The following is a 20,415-nucleotide window of genomic DNA, read 5'->3' as shown; positions in this document are numbered from 1 at the left end:
TGCAGTGGGCCGTTGCCTTGACCGTCGCCCTGTCTTGGACCCGAGGTGCAGTCCTTAGTACGGCGAAACGTGACGGGTTTCTCCTTGGTGACGTCTTCAGTGACTCAGTTAAGTATTTAGTGATAGCTAGCTGGTTACTTTGTGAGGATTGTTAAAATCCTTGATTGGTTCTTGGTTTGGTTTGGTTCTTAGTAGGGTTATCACCGGTTGTTCTGGTTACGATAATCTATTTGGTTTGGTTTGGGTATCGATACAACAGTTCGTTTTGGTAGGCCTAAATTCTTGGTTTAAGTGCACATATCTGTCTTGTGTTTTGTTTGTTTTGTGTTCCGGACTGAAAAATGGTAAGTCGGAAAATGTTGTCTTGCTTTGGTTGCAACCGTGACTCACGATTGGAGGACTCCTGTCTGGTTCCTCCGATTGGGACTCCCCTATATGATTTATATTGTAAATTTGGTGTGGGTCCTATATCTTATAATGAGGTATGGGTCAGTTACACTGCGAAGGATGGTGTCCTTAGTTGGCCACTGCATGGTAGTTTTGAACCCGAGATTCTCGACAACTTAGAAGCGAAATTGTTTAGGAAGAAAGCCCGGCCGGCAATGTTTGATTCTTTCCGTTACTGGCGAAAAGAATCCAAACAGAGAGAAATGAAAAGGTTGAAGAAAGAACAAAAAGAACAAGAAGAGTTGACTCTAGAGCAAGCGGCTAAGCAGTTGCAGGCTAACGAGTGTGAGAAAGCCATAGATGTGGCCATTAGAGAGCATAATTTAGCGATTGACAAGTGCTATCCTGTCTTGCCATCGAAAATGGCTAAGATACTGGAGGATTCCGAAAACGATCCTCTGTTGTCTTATCTGTTACGATCACCTCCACCGTATGCACAAGGTGCTACGGCTCCACCTGTCCCGAATGTTCAATTGCCGGTTGCTGGACAACCTGGTGTTCTTGCTCCTGTCCCTCAGAATCAAGTTCCCGTACCTCCTGTGATGAATGTGAATGTTCCTACAGCTCCTCCTCTTCCTGAACTGCCAACTTCTATACCTACATCTGTGTCACTTGTACCTTCTGTTCCACAAACTATTTTTCTCGATACTCCTACTGTTCCGTTATCTATTCCTACCTCTACTGCGTTCTCTACGTCTGCGAGTGTGTTAACTCCACTTTCTGTTCGTCGAAGAATCACTGATTCTGTTACTAATATGCTGTCTCCTTTATATAAAACTTTAATTAAGACTCCTACTCCTGACTCTGTTCAGAGACGTAGTCAGCTTCCAAGTACTGAGGAACGGGGAATTTTAGATTCCACGGCTCTCAGATGGATTTCGAAGAGTAGAAGATATAGTACGAGAGATGTGCTAGATACATTTATGCAGTGGAAGGAACCAACGCAACGGTATGTCTTTGATGAGATGTGCTCGTTGTTACGTGAAGAAATAGAAGAAGATGATGTTGAATCAGATTTGGAAGATTTAATTAAAGTTCAGAAAGAGTTTGCTGCAGGAATGATAGTGGGTGATAATATAAAAGAAGCGATGGAACTTATTTTGAGTTTTAGGAATGATCCATCTCTTCGTTCGCCGAGAGATTTAGAAAGAGGGAAAACGAAGCTAAGTCGCCAATATCCTATGAGGGAGGTTCCTCCAATTTGGCGCGAAGCAGTGGCAGCTGATAATAATGCTGGTATTGCAGCTGTTCCAGCACAGTTCCAAAGAGTGTGGATACACATTCCATGGAAGCGAGCTGAAGTGCTAGCGGTGAAACAGGCCTTGCCAGACCCACGTAAGAATCCTGCTGGATATTACAAGGAATTAACACAGACAGTTGAGGCTTGCATAATGAACTTAGCGGACATTGATATGTTATTTGGCAATGTAGTTCCGCAACCAGTGTGGGCTAAAATTCGTAGAGAGGATCATCAAGCTGCCTTAGGTGGTGATTGGGCAGCTATCACTGCAGCAGATGGTCAGCAAATAGGTGGTGCAAAACCCGAACCCCTAATTGCTAATCTTCCAGGTAGAATAATTGATCTAATGAAGACTCTAATGCCAGCATTGCGTGTTAATTGGGACAAGTTGTCAGCATGCAGGCAGAAGAAAGACGAAAGTGTCTCCGACTTCTTCACGAGGTTTGAAGAAACTTTTGTAGATCATAGTGGTCAGGACATGAGTACAGAAGGAGGACAAAGACTGTTTGTCGATAAATTTGTGCATAATTTGTTACCTGAATTATGCAATAAACTAAAAGACTCAGAAAGTGCGTGGGCTGTATCCACGACTGCGCAAATACTTGCGACTGCACAGTACTACGAAAATAGGGATAAAGAAGAAAAGGAGAAATCAGAGAAGAAAACTAAAGATTTAAAAACTAAAGTTCTTTTGCAGCAGGCGTATCCGCCTCGCACGAATCAATCTAATACGCAGCAAGGTTCGTATCAAAGGACAGATTATAGTTCATCAAGGCCTCAATATCAATGGAATCAGTGCGCGTACTGTAAGAAAGAGGGTCACTATAAAAATGAATGTCCGATCTTAGCGCAAAATAATGCAGCAGCAGCTCAGAGAGGTTGTGGTGGTTTTGTGCAGAATTCTAGAGGTCGAGGACGAGGTGCTATGCCTCCACAAACGAATGATCGTCCCTCCAATCACTTTGATCAACGAAATGGACAATCTACTCAGCAAAATAGATCTCAACAATATCTTGTTGAGGACTATTGTGAAATAGATGAGGGTTTTCAGCAAAATGGGTACTAGGACAGCCATGGACAAAGAGAGGGAGTAGTATCAGTTCCAGTGGATCAGAGTAGGCCTTATGTCGCAGTAGCAACATCAGGTGTAGTCGAACCGTTTCTGTTGGATACTGGTGCCGCAAAAAGTTCTATCATTCATGCGAAACTCCCTGGCGCACCTTTGTCCGGCTCAACAAATGTTTCCGTAGGTTTTTCAGGCGCCCCTGTTTACAACCCGATATCTGGTCCTTTGTCTATTTCTGTTGGACCGTGCCAATTGAAAGCACCCCTGATTTTAACGACAGGTTGTAATGAAAATCTGCTTGGTTTAGATTTGTTAAAAAGACTATATGCGACATTGTACTGTTCTCCGGAAGGAGTACAACTCACGTTGGGTAAAAATATCACCTCTCTGATGTACTTGTCAATGGACGCACTCCCACCAGAGCTACGCTCACTCCCTGATTCTCTTTGGGCGACTGGTCCTAATGATGTAGGCCTTTTAGAAATTCCACCTTATGTAGTCACTTTGAAAGCAAATGTAAAATTTCCAAGAATTCCCCAATATAAAATATCTAGTGAAGGAGAACGTGCACTTTTATTGATTGTGCAAGATTTGATTAAGAAAGGTGTGGTTGAAGAAACTAGAGGAAATGTCTGTAACAGCCCTGTATTACCGATTTTGAAACGAACTGATCCTACGAAACCTCCAGTGTACAGGTTTGTCATAGACCTTAGAGAAGTTAATAAAATTGTGGTTCCGCAATTTCCTGTGGTTCCGGACATTACTGCCCTGCTAACATTGATTCCTGCTACAGCCACATGGTTCTCAGTTATCGACTTAAAGAATGCCTTTTTCAGCATTCCGATAGCCGAAGAAAGTAGAGATATTTTCGGCTTCTGTTTAGGAGGTCGAAGTTTCAGATTTAAACGAGCTCCACAAGGCTATTGTGAAAGTCCATCTATTTATAGTCAAGCATTAAAAAGCCAGTTAGATTCTTTTGTCCTTCCTCCAGGTTCTGCTCTAGTACAGTACGTAGACGATCTTCTAGTGGCTGCCGATGACAAGGAAACTTGCAAAGCAGCTACAATTTCGTTATTGCATCATTTGTCTAAACTAAATCACAAGGTGTCTCCTTCCAAAATGCAATATTGCTGCCAAGAAGTGACCTACCTAGGTCATCTCTTGTCAAAGGAGGGAAGGAAGTTGACCCCAGAAAGAATAAAAGCAATTACACAGATGAGTGTTCCACGCACACAGAGAGAAGTACGTGCCTTTCTAGGTATTACCTCTTACTGTAGGCAGTGGATCCCAAATTTTTCTCTTTTAGCGAAACCATTGGTAGCCTTGACTGGGAAAAATGTTCCGAGTCCGGTGCCATGGTCTGATGAATGTCAAGAGAGTTTTACTGAATTACGAAAAGCATTGTGTTCAGCTCCTGTATTGGGTACACCTGATTACAGTAAGCCATTCACGCTCTACGTTCACGAGAGAGACGGTTGCGCGTTGAGTGTTCTGACACAGAAGTTTGGTGATAAACAACGCCCTTGTGCGTATTTCTCATCAACATTAGATCCGGTAGCCAGAGCGTTGCCTAGTTGTTTGAGAGCTACAGCGGCAGCTGCGGCTTCCATTCGACAATCTGCTGGTTTGGTGATGAACAACATGCTAGTGGTCATGGTTCCTCATGCAGTGGATACACTCATGAACCGAACGAAGACACAACACCTTACCAGTGCGAGATTATCTGGTTACGAACTGACATTACTAGCGAGTCATATTCAGATCAAAAGATGTAATGTATTGAATCCAGCAACACTGTTGCCGACTGAACAAGAGTCGAGTGATTCCGAGCCACATGATTGCTGTTTTAAAACGGAGGAAGAGACAAAAGGACGTATCGATTTGAAGGATACTCCGTTATCCGATCCGGATGGTACGCTGTATGTGGACGGGTCATGTTTCAAATTGGAGAATGGTGATGTGACCGCTGCCTATGCAGTAACGACTTTGAAGACGATTGTGGAGACTGCAAGAGTGAGTCAGAATTCTGCCCAAGCTGCAGAATTAATAGCTCTAACGAGAGCGTGTGTTTTAGCTGAGGGAAAGAGAGTGAATGTGTTTACAGATAGTCAGTACGCATTTGGCGTGGCCCATAGTTTTGGCCGTTTGTGGAGAGAGAGAGGTTTCATTACGTCCCATGGGACTAAGATCCAACATGGTCAGCTAGTTAATGACTTGTTGGAATCTCTAACCTTGCCGACTGAAGTTGCGATTGTGAAGTGCAGTGCTCATAAAGCAATCACGGATGATGTTGGTCGTGGGAATGCTTTTGCTGATGAAACTGCTAAACAGACAGCTAGAGACACGATGAGCAGAATGTATGTTGCTACGTCTGCAAGATGGATTGCTGAGTCTGGAATGTGTGAGGATACTATGGAAAGTGTGAAAGAGATTCAGAAAGAAGCAACTGAGGAAGAGAAACGTGTATGGAGAGAAAGTACGGGCAAGTTGGACTCGAATAAATGTTGGATTGATTTGACAGAACAGCAGCGTTGGATGTTGCCTGATGCGTATGTGCTTGCAGTAGTGACGATGGCGCATGGAGTAGCGCATATAAGTTCTAAAGGAATCTGTAAGATGTTGGCTCCGGTCTGGAAAAATGAGGGAATCAGTAAATGTGCAGAGAGAGTGGTGAAAAATTGCATGGTGTGCTTGATGCATAATCCTGGCAAGGGAACTCCAACTCCAGCTGGTCATTTCGCTCCTCCTTCCTGCCCTTTTGAAGTGATCCAGTTAGACTTTATTCACATGGACCGCTGTAATAATTTAAAATATGTCCTAGTGGTGGTCTGTGCTTTTTCCAGGTGGATAGAAGCATACCCACTAAAGGACAACACTGCCCTATCAACTGCCAAAATTCTTCTCAAAGAATATTTCCCTAGATACGGAATGCCACGGATTGTATGGTCAGATAACGGAAGTGAGTTTATAGGGAAAGTTATGCAGAGTGTGTGTGCCGGCCTAGGGCTGAAACAAAAATTTCACAGTGCGAACCATCCCCAGTCTGCTGGTTTAGTGGAGGGTTACAATGGCACCCTCAAGCTGAAAATAGCTAAAATACAAGCATCCACAGGTTTAGCCTGGCCAGACGCACTTCCTTTGGCCTTGTTATCAACGAGAGCAACTGTACATTCTAGAGTAGGGCTTAGTCCGTATGAGATAGTCTTTGGCCGTCCGGCAAATATTTGGGGTGTTCCGAGGCCTAAACAGTTTTGTTCCATAGAATATCCTATGTTGATAGACTACCTTTACGACTTGACTGCTAAATTGAGTCTTATTCATCAACAGGTTTTCGATGCTTTGCCAAAACCTCCGGAGAGTACAGGGCATCAGCTGAAACCGGGAGACTTCGTCGTCATCAAAAACTTTGCGAGGACAAAGAACCTTCAGCCGAGATTTGTGGGGCCCTTCCAAATCCTACTCGCAACGAGGACAGCAGTTCGTGTAGCTGGCCGCAAGCACTGGGTGCACGCGTCCCATGTTAAGCGTGTCCCTTTGCCGCTTCCTTACGACGACTGGGTGAAGAAGGGGATTGGTGCCTCCGAATCTGAAAGCACACCGAAGTTCATCCCTTTCAGCGATGCCGAATTGATTACTGACACTCCGAAATCTGACTCTCCTCCTGAAAAGACTCCTTTGAACACTGAACATTTGTCTCCAGCATCAGAAGAAACTCTGTCATCTGCGAACCTGAACACTGCAACAGCCAGTGAAACGCTTTTTGCCGATCAGACAGTACCTGCGAAACAGAGATATAACTTAAGAAGCCGTAAAATGGACAAATAAAGCAGGCAACTGCATATTGTGATTTTGATATATTGAACTTTTGCCTTCAGCCAGGAAGTTTGCTATTGTTTTATTGTTTTTTTAAAATTGCCTTGCCGTCTGGGTAGCCGTAGGGTCGTGGCTGTGTGCCTAGTTGAATCTGCAGGGGTCTGACACAAGGTCGATCTTTCTGTTAGTTCTGGGAACTCCCAGGGCTGATAGAGGCATTTTCATCTACGTACACATCATCAGTGGTCGCGAGCGGATTGTAGAAGATGGAGCTTCCTGCGCTGCAACGAGAAAATGTGATTTATGTTCGCAGAAACAGACTTCATAGAATTCTTCATAGCAAATGCTTTTTGATGCAATGTGCCATTACATTCTTAATTATTTTAGCAACATTGGTGGGTGGAATCGTTTTTAGTATAAATCTGATTTTTGTGCCAGTTACTACAGTACCTCCCCTTGATCCTGCCATTTCTACTGTTTCTTCTATACACTCTTTTCACTCGTTTCCGGAACATGAGCAAGCCCGACGCTCAGAATTCACTAACAACACTTTTGTACAGCTCTTGCACCAACACCAACTGGTAGTTAACACTACAGACTGCTGGGTGTGTGGCTTGATACCCCACACTATGGATAAAAATATTCCCTATCTGGTTTTGCCATTCAGCTACAATGGATCATTTCAGGCCCTTCAAACCATCTTTGCTTATGCCCTTGAAACCTATCCTCCACGTCCACCACGTTCCACTAAATATAACTCTGCCAACAAAGCCTTAGTCCAGGGAATTATTGACATGGTCAAGGACGTCAATAATACTCCATCATACCCTAGAGACGAATTGCGAGTATATTTAAGTTGGAATACTTCAGAATATCGCCTTAGTTTAGGAGAAAGCAAGCGTAAAAGCTCAACTCCAATCTGGGTCGTACCTCACCGAGGTCAGGTCTGTTTGCAAGGTAATGGGAGAAATCCGAGAGCTCAGCTAGGGAGGAGTGAGTGCGTAGAGACTTATGTGTTTCCGGCTAACTCTTCCCCTGCCTTCCTCACTGCTAGGGGTACCTACTTCATTTGTCGAGACAGAGCTTATACATGGTTGCCTGCCGACTTTTCAGGATCATGTTATATTGCTCGATTGTTGCCTCCGACATACACTGCTTCATCTGATTACCACAGAACCAGAGTAGCGAGAGGTGTCTTCAGCAAGGAAGATACCGCTGGTCAGGAAGCTGGAGACTTCTTCAAAGGCTTCCTTCCGTTCTGGGGGCCTATGGCCAATAGTAGAAATATACGTCAGCTAACACGGGTAGTTGAATCTACTATTACCGAAACTGCTGGTGCCCTTAGCAATCTGACAGCTGAGCTTCAGGCGGATAGACTCATGACGTTGCAGAACCGTATGGTTCTAGACGTTATACTTGCAGATCGAGGTGGGGTATGCAGAATGATCCAATCGAGCTGCTGTGTCTTTATTCCTAATAATGCTCCAACAGTCTATGAGGCGATCTCTAAGCTACACAAGATTTCCGATTCTATTCACGTAGATAAGGGAAACTGGTCCTTCATGGAGTGGTTTTGGACTCTGATCTCAGCGTGGGGATGGAAGGTTCTAATGGGCATTGGTGTCATCCTAGTATTCCTATTCTCATGCTGCCTGATTATCCAGTGTGGTCCTGCTCTGTGTAGTCTTTGTGCTGCAACTTGTCTCAGAAAACCACCTGCGTTTGGAGAAAAGGCACGAAAAAGGATGATGATACAACAACATGTCACTGACCTGATGAGCATAGAACTAGATTCTGACATAGACTGAGTAATTGCCTATGTAAGGGCAAAAGGAGGGTCTGAGGTTCCGTGACGGTTCCGTGACGATTTGAACCCGTGTTTTCAAGTTTGTCGGAAATACATAATATTGGTATCAGTGAACCGCAAATGATCCATTTAGCATACCCTGGTGTTTTCGCTACGCTACAAGCAAGAGCACTCCTTTTATTAACACATTTCCGATCTACCCACGGCATCCATCTTAGATCATGGCAGCCATTTTGTGTTTCTTGCCCTCACATACGCAATAACCTCTGATCACTTCATTTCGATTAAGGACACGTAGCCTTAGCCGGAGATTCACCTCTTTCATGACACGTGCACCTTAAACCAGATCACGCTGTAGCTGCATGACTCGACAAAGGTTGCCTCCTCTGCCCGAGGCCAGTCCTGCTAAACTGGTCTTCGTGTCCATTGTCCTGATCATGATTAGGCGGCCGAAGCCGGTAGCCTTGCCCATTTACAACCCACAAGCATCTCTTATCCCGCTTTCCTATCTTCCACACCTGGCTCCGTTCCTTTCTTTCTGAAACTTTATTAGGGGGAGGTAACGAACTTTACGATGAGGCGGTCCAGGTCCTGATTGCAATATTGACAGGGAATTGTGATGAACTAGTGGGAACCCCTCTTCGTAGATGTTTCGTATCAGATTTTATCAACGGTTCCTGTGTACGCCAAATATTTATTGTTTATAACACAAAGGTTTTGGGAATGTACCAACATGTGAAGAATTCGCCTGAAGGCCAAAAACTAGTATATAAGGAGCAACCCACTTTGTACAATTTGAACAGGCTCCTAGATTCTGCCCGTGTGTAGTATCTGTGACTTCTGTGACCCTGCAGTAATAAACCTTTGGTCTTTGACGCCACCATCGAGAAGCCCGTGTTTCTGTTCATTTGTGCACCAAGGCAGGTGGAACTCCGGGGTCTTTGGGTGTTGTTCCCTGACACCTACAGACGGAACCAAAAAGTCCAGAACTCCAATCCCTTTCCTACGGGGTGCCTTTGACTTCTGTGCTTATACAGTGCTGAGATGTTGCATACTTGGGTACATTGGTCTCTTTGTGGGAGTAGGGTGTCTGGGGCATGGTTTGTCCGCAAATGTGCTGTACTTAATTGTGCATGTGTGCGATTGTGCCCATCTCCCCCTGTCCCCCCTGTCCCTCCAGTCCCTGGTCGTTACTCACCCTGGTGCTGTTGTGTCAGGTCATGTTGAGCAGTGTCCGGTCCCCCAACTCCTACCACCGACTCCCCACAGATGACTATGGACACCATTTCCTCCATCTCGTCCAGCTTCTCCTGTGGCGCTGGACTCCCACCTCCAGTCTGTATTGCTGCCTTCCGGTTGTTGCGTGTTTCTGCTTGGTGTTGCGCTTCACATCATTACAGCTCCTCTTGACCTCTTCCATTGTCCTCTTCCGCACCCCAACTGCATTCAGCTTGTCCACGATGGACTGCCATATTCCATTTTTTGTTGTCAATGACACAGTGGAGGTGACGAACAGTTGTTGATGGTGTTCTACCACCTCCATTATTAGGATCCTGTTTTCCTGCGGACTGAACCGCGTCTTCCTCTTCTACTTATGGTTGCCCTTCCCTGACCCCAAGGTTCCAGGCTGGTTCTCCGGGGGGCTTGTGGGGTTCTGGTTGTCCTCTGTACTTGCTCCAACTGACTCCAATGTGCTTTGCTGTTGTTTTGCTTTTGTTTTTATGTTTTTTTCTACTTTTATTGTGATTTTTCCTGACTGAAGTGTGTGACTTGCAGGCCTGGTGAAGATTATCGCAGATTTTTTTTATCGCGGTTGGGCCCATTTCAACTTTTTTCACATTGGGGATAAAATTTTTATCGCCATCCTGATGGCTTTATCGCGGACATTTGCTGCTTTATCGAGAGACTATCGCATGTTACTGCCGTGTTGTGAATAGGATACTAACACAGAGTCATTTTCATGTGATAGACGGTGATATGGAATATGAGATAACCGATTTTGGCGAAGATTATCACACGATCTTGAGAATATACCCCTCTGTGTCTTCGAGGAGAGTTTAAAAATCATGCACCTCTTACACACAAAATCCACTATGTCTCTAAAAGTCTGAATCAAGTCTGCCTGAGACACCACCACTCATATGGAGCTAAGTTCCTTTATGAGTTTGAATTTATTTTATGCTATTATTATTTATTTTTTAAATAAAAACAAATGTTGTTGATTTGTTTCTGAAAATTAAAAGGTTATGGCAGGCATTTCACGCTGGCATTTCACCAGAAGAATTATGTCCTGCTTTTCTTGAGGCATTTCAGAGGCATACTTGCAAAGGATTCCCTACTGTTGGTGGATTGTACAAAAACGGATTTAACAGGTATGTCACAAATCTATATTTCACTTACCACCTCATTCTAAATTCTTTTCAAGCCTTTTCAGTATGGCAGAAATATTGAAGCCTGTTGGCCAAGTTACTTTTAAAGAGATTTCTTCTCAAGGTAAAATCCCGTTATACTTTTTACTTTTCAGGGTACTGTATACTTAATAACTGTTTTCATTTTTTCTGAATATCACTAAGTCTTGAGTCCTTTGATTTTCTTTTTATATAATTTGTCCTGTAACCAACTTGCTACCGTGGACTTAGCATCTTCAAAAGATCAACTTGTCCTCTGTCAACCTTTTTGCAGACTCTCTGAACATGCTGTTAGAGAGTGCACATTGGAGGAGGAATGTTCCCCCAGAGCACTGTAGAGGGGGAACAATACTCACGGGGCAGAATGGAAATATAACAGGATCTCCATTAGTAGCCAATTCTACATTAGCAGTGGAGACACATTTAAACCTCCTTCTGTCACAGGCTAAACAGTTGTCCATGCCACAATGACCACCTTTCACCTATGGTAGCGTATCAAATACAAATATGTTTCCCTCATAATCATGTGTTAATCATTATCTGTCCACAGGGCTGTCTATTCAATCGATATTATGTGATTCTAGTATGACAACAAGGGCAGCATGAATATGACATCTTGCAGAATAATTGACAATGCCATTTCAGTCTTCGAAGGCTTTTTGCACAGAAGCAAGTGCATAGAATCAGAATCCCCCATTGAGAGACCTGATTCTTCTCCGGCACATAAGCAAATTGCGGCACTGCAATCACTATTTGAAGTATCCAATATCAGAATGTATCTGGCATTGCTGCACCCTTAACAAACAATACATTGTCCTATAAGCCAAACAATGTCAATATGATGCCTGCATTCACATTACGGCTTAGATATTACATAGCATACCTTATTTAGTTAACTATAACAATAGTGTTTTCAAAACTGGGGCGAAAAGTAATTGCTGGCTCTCACTTTATATCTCACACAAATTCAAAATAATATAGTGATCCAAGGGAAGGTGTCCACCCCACACCCTCATACACCCCAACGCGTTATATCACAACAACAAACAATCTATAAGCCAAGCAATTCATGGAATACCCTTTCAAAAATTATCCTTCAATGGTGTCACTCGTTCAATCTTTATTGTTTTCACAGACCACTGCCAACACGTGTTTCGTCGACTGGGCCTTTTGCCCATTGACTTCCTCAGGGCTGGAGCTTGTCACATATATCTCATAAAGTTTGTTTTCCAACTTCAATCCAGTTCTAGGTCGTGTTAGTCTACTCACTGTTCTGAGAAGACAAACAGTATCTGTTATATGCAACACACTGCAGGGCTTATTCTTATTATAAAGTGAATTGAGAAAAAGTGACCTACCGGCAGTGCAAGGGGTGAGTACACCGTCCAAAGAAGATTCCACAGATTGCGTGTGCTTAAGGATTGTTTGTTGTTGTTGTTGTTATTACTCTAGTGTTTACCAATTTTCATTGATGTTTATAAAAAGTAGTAGTCCACCTTAACAGCTGATTACAAATATGTCCACGCGGGGTACAAGTCTTTCCAATTTCTTAACAACTTGCCAAACACATGCATTCTATGCTCCTAGGTATTTTCTTGAATATGCAATTAAATGTATTTCATGGTTGTATAGGAATTAGGTTTTCAAACCTTGGTATTTCTTATTACACTTGTCCTGCAGTTTGCGTCCTGGCAGCGGCTCCTCCGCAATGGCAGAGGAGCATCGCCCCACTGCTCGGCTTAGAGTCAGCAAAATGACAAATAAAACGATGAGTCTGCCACAGGGGCTGTTGGGAGCAGGAGGAGGCGCAACGAGGGAGGCGGCCGGCAGCTTTCAGGTAAGTTCTTTTTTTTTAAATTATTTTATTACTTAGACCCAGCGTGATGCAACCCCTCCTGCATTCCCTCCTCCTGCCCCTCCACCCTTTGTTTGTAGTGGCGCAACTGCCATAACCCCTTTGCGTTTGGGCCAAAAATTAGTTTCTGTGTCCCTTCATCTAATGTGCAGTTCAAGGAATACTTAATTTTATGGTTAGTATGTAACTGTAATGCCACTTGTAAGGCAATAGAAACTCGTTTGGTCGTTTCCCATGAATCCTCCCAGTACCCCAGTTAGAAATCTGTTTCTACTGCTGTAAAAAGGCACAGGGCTGACCTGCAAATGGAGGGTTTGAGAAAAGTGCTCACCGTCTTCATTCCCTCCCTTTAGAGCATGTCCCATTTTATAATGAGAAGTGAAACACCAAATTTTCAACATACACTGGCGCCTTGCTTTCGTTCTGCACATTTATTCCTCTGCCAAGTTTAGTGGGCTGCCAGACCTTCATGCAAAACTATTTCACACATTTACAACAGACTTGCAGGTGTGGGTTAACGATCTAGCCTGCTCACTTTTATATTCAAGTTCAGTTAATGTCCTCAGTATAAAGCACACTACCCAGAGGTGTAGTAATGAAGAGAGCGACAGGTACAGTGGTACCTGTCCTGAGGGATGTAATGCGCCCATTGCAAACCAGTTCTGGCAATCGTCTTTTACTAAAATTGAGTTTGGAGCAGCCCATCTCTTTCCTTGAATTAAGGTCTACGGTGTCATAGATTCACCAGCGGCACTAATCTGCTAAAAGTTGTAATCAAGCCATGAATAGATATAATGATCTACACTGAGAGTCACTGAACCCTCAAAGAGCAATGTTACCACAACCATATTAGTTTTAAATTTCCACAAAACACTGAGGTAGGACTTTCATACTTTCACATTAATTAATTTAAAATGTTAAATATTTTAAGTATTAAAGCGTACCTGATTTTTTCAGACCATAAAATACATGTATTGTAATTCTTTATAGGAATACGCACTTGCCCTACAAAAGTAATTTTACATTGACTTTTACACAAGTTGCCTGTTTCTGCTGTAAAACAAATAAAAAAATGTGCTTTGCTCAATATGTCGAGGTAAATGTTTGTGCTTATTTCTTTGGAAAGAACACTATAATGTCACTAGTTGCTGATGGTAAAGTAGGCGTAGTTTGACGATGTGAAATAATCTTCAACCTCTTCACATAACATGTTCACGAACAGTAGTGCGGGAACAATTTTCAGAGTAGGGTGCTGGCCATGAGCTTCACATTAGTAAAGTCATATTTGTTGAACAATAAGGAAGTGCTACTTAAAGTTGATGTGTGCCAAATGAGCCAGAACTATTAAAGTTGATCGACCGGTGCACAGCTGAATTAGTATAGGTTTTGCAAAGGATACTCAGATTCGGTAGGTGCTCCTGAGGTATCGTCTTACACCCTGGAGACGAGTAAAGTTAAAGGCGCATGAGTGCTGTCAATTGAAAACTGATAGCATCCCTCAGGGCACTCTTATGTGGGGTAACATCCTCCGTTTGATTTTAAGAGAAGATTTACACTTGATGGTTTTGAAATGTTCTTTTATTTTCTTTTGTTCATTGATTCATGTTTATCCACATGTTCATTGTTGTAAATGAAGTTTTTAAATAAAGTTTTTCGTTGTCGAGCATTAATTTCTCCAGCTCCAATACATTTCGGGCATCCGCCCTTCATCTGGGAGCGTCTACAAAGAACAACATATATTGCAACCATATCAGGTTTTGTCACATTGAATCTATCAACATGCAACTGTGGCTAAAACGTGTGAAAACAGAAGATCTAATGAAGGAAACAAAAATACAGGATGCTATTATAAGTGAGGTGGCTTACACGAGTCTAGACGCTGAAGTGACAAACTGTGACGATGAAACGAATAACGGTGAAAGGATACGGCTGTCAGCGTGAACTGGGGTGATTTATGCGGGGAGTTACCGGTATCAAGCTTCAGTGAAGTGAATCGGGCGGGTCGGCATTAGCTACCCTTAAAAGCGTTAAGTGGTTAGGGCGCTATGCGTTTACTTACAGTCTATGACAACGAGACTGGCGTGGATTCCGCTGGGTTCAAAGTAAGGTAACGTTCGCCCGTGATGGTGAACAGGTTGTTAGCGTGAGTGTACAAACTCAACTGATAAAACCGGGAATCGCGCAAGAAATCATTGTCCACACCTTCTTTTAGGAGCAAGAAAGGCCACTTTTATTTTAGGACAGGTGCATCATAAATTTCATAAACACATTTATTATTTATTTATTATTTACATACTTCAACTCTACAGTGAGCCTACGAAACCTAAATCCCAAAACCCCGAACAAACTCCTGCCTACTACCCCTAGCCTACCCAACGCTACCCTTCAGGATGGCCAACCCGCTCCAGGCTGCCCACCCCCACTAACAAAAACCCGCCTCCAAAAGAACAAAGGCACCCATCCTAACAGTGGCAAACCTACCTAAACTAAACAGTGCCTAGAGCACCGCAAAAATAAAAAAAACCCATAAATAAATAAAGAAAAAAGAAAAAAGAGGGAGGGTGGGTGGGGCAAAACAACCTCCCTTCACGCCTCCCGCCACGCAGTTCCTAACCGCCCGCCTAACTTCCTCTTTTAACCCCTCTGCTAATCAGCCCCCACCTGGTAATGATCCTCGCGCGAACCTGCCCAGGAAGAGACCGGCTCGCGCCTGGCTCTCCCTGGGTCCCCCCTCGCGCAAGAAATCATTGTCCACACCTTCTTTTAGGAGCAAGAAAGGCCACTTTTATTTTAGGACAGGTGCATCATAAATTTCATAAACACATTCATTATTTATTTATTATTTACATACTTCAACTCTACAGTGAGCCTACGAAACCTAAATCCCAAAACCCCGAACAAACTCCTGCCTACTACCCGTAGCCTACCCAACGCTACCCTTCAGGATGGCCAACCCGCTCCAGGCTGCCCACCCCCACTAACAAAAACCCGCCACCCAGGAAAACCTTTAGCGTTTTCCTGCCCCACTTAAAGGAAAGGAAGGAGCACACCACAACTGTACCTGAAGAACCTTGCTAATCAAGTCCCTGAGTTCAAGGAGGTAAAAAGAGAGGCCCAAAGCTGAGAGATGCACACCGTCCTCACAAAATAAATGATGTTCAGAGACTTTTAAATGATAATGGTCCAAACTGTAGATCCCCCAATGTTGACAAAAAAGGCGCATTGTCCTGTTCACTTTCCTTCTAGCCTTTTCCAGGGCAGAATGGTTCCGTGCCCCACGCCATTGCAAACGAGGCACAAACTCAGTCCATATAAGCATGGTGCTCACCCATGTGGTTCTGATGATTTCCAGGTCCTGCTTCATTAATTTTAACAAGGTCAACCCAGAGAGAGAAACCAAGTCATTCTCTCCCAAGTGTAGCACCAGGAGATCCGGAGGGCCCCCCAAACACTGTGAAACCAAAGCAGCCAAGGCGGGAAAAAGCCCACCCCAGCGCATTCCCCCTGTTCCATGCCATGAGACTTCATGTGTCATACTGTTCAGACCAAGTGATCTCCCACAGAGCTGGCTGGCAGCGGCTAAAGCTGCTCGTTTAATAAAAGAGTGCCCCAGTATCCACACCCTTCGTTTGCATCCGGCGACTGATGGCCAGGGACCTAGGAGAGAAAGAAATGTTAGACAAGCCAAAATGCACTATTTCCTCACATACTTTTCACAGCACTTGGAACGCCAACGACCAATGCGTCGGATCTGGGACCAGTCCCACCCCAACCGAGCGGCCTCCGTCGCCGCACCAATTCGGAAAGAATGAGTACCAAATTGCACAGGATCCTTCCCCAAGCGCAACAAAACCTTGCGTAATACAGCCAACAATTGAGATGCAACTATGGGACTACCATCCGCATGACAAAATATGGACCCCTGGAGAAAATGCGGAGAGGACACAAACACTTCCCATTCCCCAACCGGGCAACATGCAGAGACACCACTTCTACCAAGGAACACCCACTTACCCCTCCCCATCTGGTCGGTTTTAGATGCCCGCAGCCACAGCCGCACTCTGTCACTTTCCAACACCACCTCATTGCTGGTCATACCTACCCTGCCCCGCAACCCCAGCAACTCTGATGCCCGAAATGCCCCAAAGAACAACCAAACAAAACACAAACGAAATTTGGCACACTCCAAAGCATCATAACAACACACCTCCAATTCCGGCAACAGCAACTGGAGCAACTCAAAAGTCACTGGCTGCCGGAGCTGCTGACCACCAGCCCGGAGCCTGGCCAAACCTTTCAACACTTTACGAACCAACACCCCCCCAACCGGATCCCTCCCCCACCAAAGCTGCCCATAAAAATAAACCCCAGCCAATTTGCCAGAAATTGTAGTGGGCGATAAGCCTTTGTCCGCCAGATGTAAAACAAACTGCAAGACGCATTGTTCATCAGACCAACCCGCCCCAATCGGCCCCATGGAAACCTTACCAAACTGCAGAAACTCATTCCAGGCTTTCACATAACCTCGCCTGGTGGAGTCAGCCACTGAATTTTCTACCAAGTGGTGAACCCTCAATCCCCCAGGTCCCATACGTACTGTGGGATCGCTGTTGGTTCCAGGTCCGCCCCAGGAGCTAACTTGCGGAACTCGGACCACTGAAAGCGAGACAAAGAATCAGCGATGCAATTAGAAGTACCAGGAACATGCCGTGCTTTAAAGACAATATTTAATTGCAGACACCGCAGCATGAATGCGCGCAGGAGCCGCAAAACCCGCAAATCACAAGCCTTTTGGTGATTGACAAGGTGCACGACTGCCAGATTGTCCACGTGAAACAAGACTGAGCGATTCTGAAACTCATCCCCCCATAGGTGCAGAGCAACCAGCAACGGGAAGAGCTCCAGAAACGCTATGCTGCGACCCTGATCCTTCCAGTGCGCCGGCCAGCCGGCCGCGCACCATCGACCGTCCCAAAATATTCCGAAGCCGTGAGCCCCTGACGCATCAGTGAACAACTGTACTTGCCATACCATGTCCTCATCCGCAAAAAACAAGGACACGCCATTAAACTCTAGTAGGAAACGAAGCCAGACGGTCAAATCGGCACGCACAGCGGTGGTAATGCGCACCCTATGATGGGGAAGGCGTGCTCCTGACATGGACAAGCCCAGACGTCTGCAGAACGTCCTGCCCGCCCGAACAACCCGGCAAGCAAAATTGAGGTAACCCAACAACTTCTGAACAGTTTTCAAAGCAACTTTCCGCTCCCCCAACACCAGATGAATGAAAGCAGACATTTCCTTCACTTTGGCCACAGGCAATCTCGCCACCATAGACAGAGTATCAATTTCAATCCCCAAGAAAGTCAGGGACGTACAAGGACCCTCTGTCTTGTCCGGCGCCAATGGAACCCCCAATTCCTCCGCTAGAGCCTGAAAGATGTTCAAAGCCGACTGACACTGCCCAGATCGACCTTCCCCAATGAAAAGAAAATCATCAAGGTAATGACAGACCAATACGTGGCCACTAACAAAAGTGAATCGCCACTGCAGGAAGGTACTGAAAGTTTCAAAAAGGGAGCATGACACTGAACAGCCCATGGGCAACACCCGATCCACGTAGAAACTACCATCAAAATGCATTCCCAACAGACTGAAATCCCAAGGGTGAATGGGCAATAGCCGGAAAGCCGACTGAATGTCGCTCTTCGCCAGCAAAGCCCCAACACCAGCCGTGCGCACGAGCCGTAAGGCATCGTCCACCGAAGCATAATTGACAGTGGAGTCAGCTGGATCAATAAAGTCATTAATTGATGAACCCTCTGGCCAGGACAGGTGATGGATAAGACGAAACTCCCCTTCCGCCTTCTTAGGCACCACACCCAGGGGCGATACAATCAAGTCAGGCAGAGGACAATTCACAAAAGGACCAGCAATCCTACCAGCCGCAAGCTCAGCATCCAGCTTCTTCCGCACAACATGGGGACTCTCCTTCGCAGACTTCAAATTGTCCGACCACCTGCCCACCCTGGGTCCCTGATACCCAATCCTGAACCCAATTTTGAAACCCCAAGACAAAATCTTAGCGGCCTCAAAATCTGGATAATCCACCAGCCAGAGATCGAGAACCTCCTGCCTAATAGGAGTAGGGGCCCTTGTAAACAGACTGTTGTTGCTGCCCCCTACCCCCTGAACCTCGTCCCTGCTCACCCAATCGCTGGCCGGGAAAACACTGGGTGAGAGCATGCTTCCCTCCACACTGAGAACACTCGTGTTTGTACCTGCAAGCAGGTCTGTTACAGGAACCCCTGTTAAAATGCCAGCATGTGCCAGAGGCGGCTGACTGACCTCTGCCCCAAACCCCCGCCCCAGACTGAGCGGGGCGAGCTGAAAAGGGCCGATAATACACGGGCTGCCCGCTAGCTGTGTGAGTCGTAGCAGGGGGGTTTGCCGATGCCATCCATTGCAACCATAACTCGGAATCAACCTCACCCCACGAACGCTCAGGGAAAGCGCTCATGCGCGCCCTGAATTCGTCATCATAGGACAACCAAGCAAAGCCGCCAAAATAACTGTGAGCCTTGCGTATAACATCAGCATATTTAAACATGTCTATTGCTTTCTCAGGATGACGTTGACAATAAACGCTGGCATAAATAAGAAAGGCCGAAGTCCAGTTCTCTATGGACTTCGGAACACGAGGCCTCCGAGCCAATTCTAATTCCTCCTCCTTTGACCCTTCTTTTGCCTGAACATCCCTATGGAGAAGCCGAAAAACATCCACAAATGCCCCAGACCATATCAAATTCTTCGTTTTTTCAGATAAATGAGACCCCAAAGGCATTCCCACCCCAGAATAAGGCAACTTTTTCGGTAGGATACTATCCTCCGTGACACGTGTGGCCTCCACCCCGCCCACCCCCGCTGTAGAAACTTAATTTGCAACTTGCACATTAGAAACATTCGAAAGTACAGGCCGCTCAAGCCTCGGTGCCAGAGCGACTCGCTCAACCACAACCCCATCACCCGTACCAATAGATCTTGTACTTTTAACAGGGAGACTCTCCCTAGGTTGCCACACAGACCACCACCCATCCTTACCTCTCGGTAACTGCTCCGACTGCTGTGCGACAGCCCCACGATCCCTCTGAGAAGGTCCAGACCACACTGCCCCTCGTACACCTGCATGGTCCGCTCGAGACTCCTGCAAAACACGAGAAACAGTGGGTTGCCCCAACCCACCCCCCTGGGCCCGTGCTGCCAAAAGCCCAACATCCTTGTCTCTCAACTCCCCTTCTTCCAACTCATCATCATGAAAACTCCCAACGAAAGCTTCATCAGAAAATTCAACTTGAGCACTACCACTGGGCATAGCCCCATCATCAATACCCCCATCATAAAATTGCCAGTCGATGTTTTGAAAGCTATGTGCACTGAAAGCTGTAGAAGAGCCGTCCGCTCCAGACAGCCCCCCTGTAAGCCCACCACTGGAAACAGCCGTGTGGACAGTTCCCGGGCCCGTAGAGACAGCCAACAGCCGCCCAGCCGATGGCGCAGATTGAAAACTGCGGCCGCTCGAGCCAGACAAAGAAACAGCCCCAGAAACATTGCCCCCCACATCGGAACCGCAATCACCCCCCGACGCCAGAGCAGTGACACCCACCGACCCAGCCTCAGGGCCACCCAGAAGCCCACCTGGACGACCCCTGGGGACCGGGAACAGTGACTGACCAGTAGCCGGGGGCGCCCCCTTGCGCAGCAAACCCTTACCACCCGGGG

General features: G+C 45.6%; 1 protein-coding gene across 1 annotated transcript; it reads right to left on the bottom strand.

Moving 5' to 3' along the window:
• Nucleotides 1-15,643: 15,643 nt before the first annotated feature.
• LOC147751212 (uncharacterized) lies at nt 15,644-20,008 on the bottom strand. Its single transcript, XM_086937989.1, has 2 exons — nt 19,738-20,008; nt 15,644-16,293 (listed from the first exon to the last, which is right to left on the bottom strand). Exons 1-2 carry the CDS (start codon nt 20,006-20,008, stop codon nt 15,644-15,646), a joined length of 921 nt encoding a protein of 306 aa, XP_086794115.1.
• Nucleotides 20,009-20,415: the final 407 nt, after the last annotated feature.

This window comes from Lissotriton vulgaris, chromosome 1_1, assembly GCF_964263255.1.
Source record: "Lissotriton vulgaris chromosome 1_1, aLisVul1.2, whole genome shotgun sequence".
NCBI lineage: Eukaryota > Metazoa > Chordata > Amphibia > Caudata > Salamandridae > Lissotriton > Lissotriton vulgaris.
Note: the sequence above shows the minus strand (reverse complement) of the source record. Positions and strands in the feature narration are given on the sequence as shown.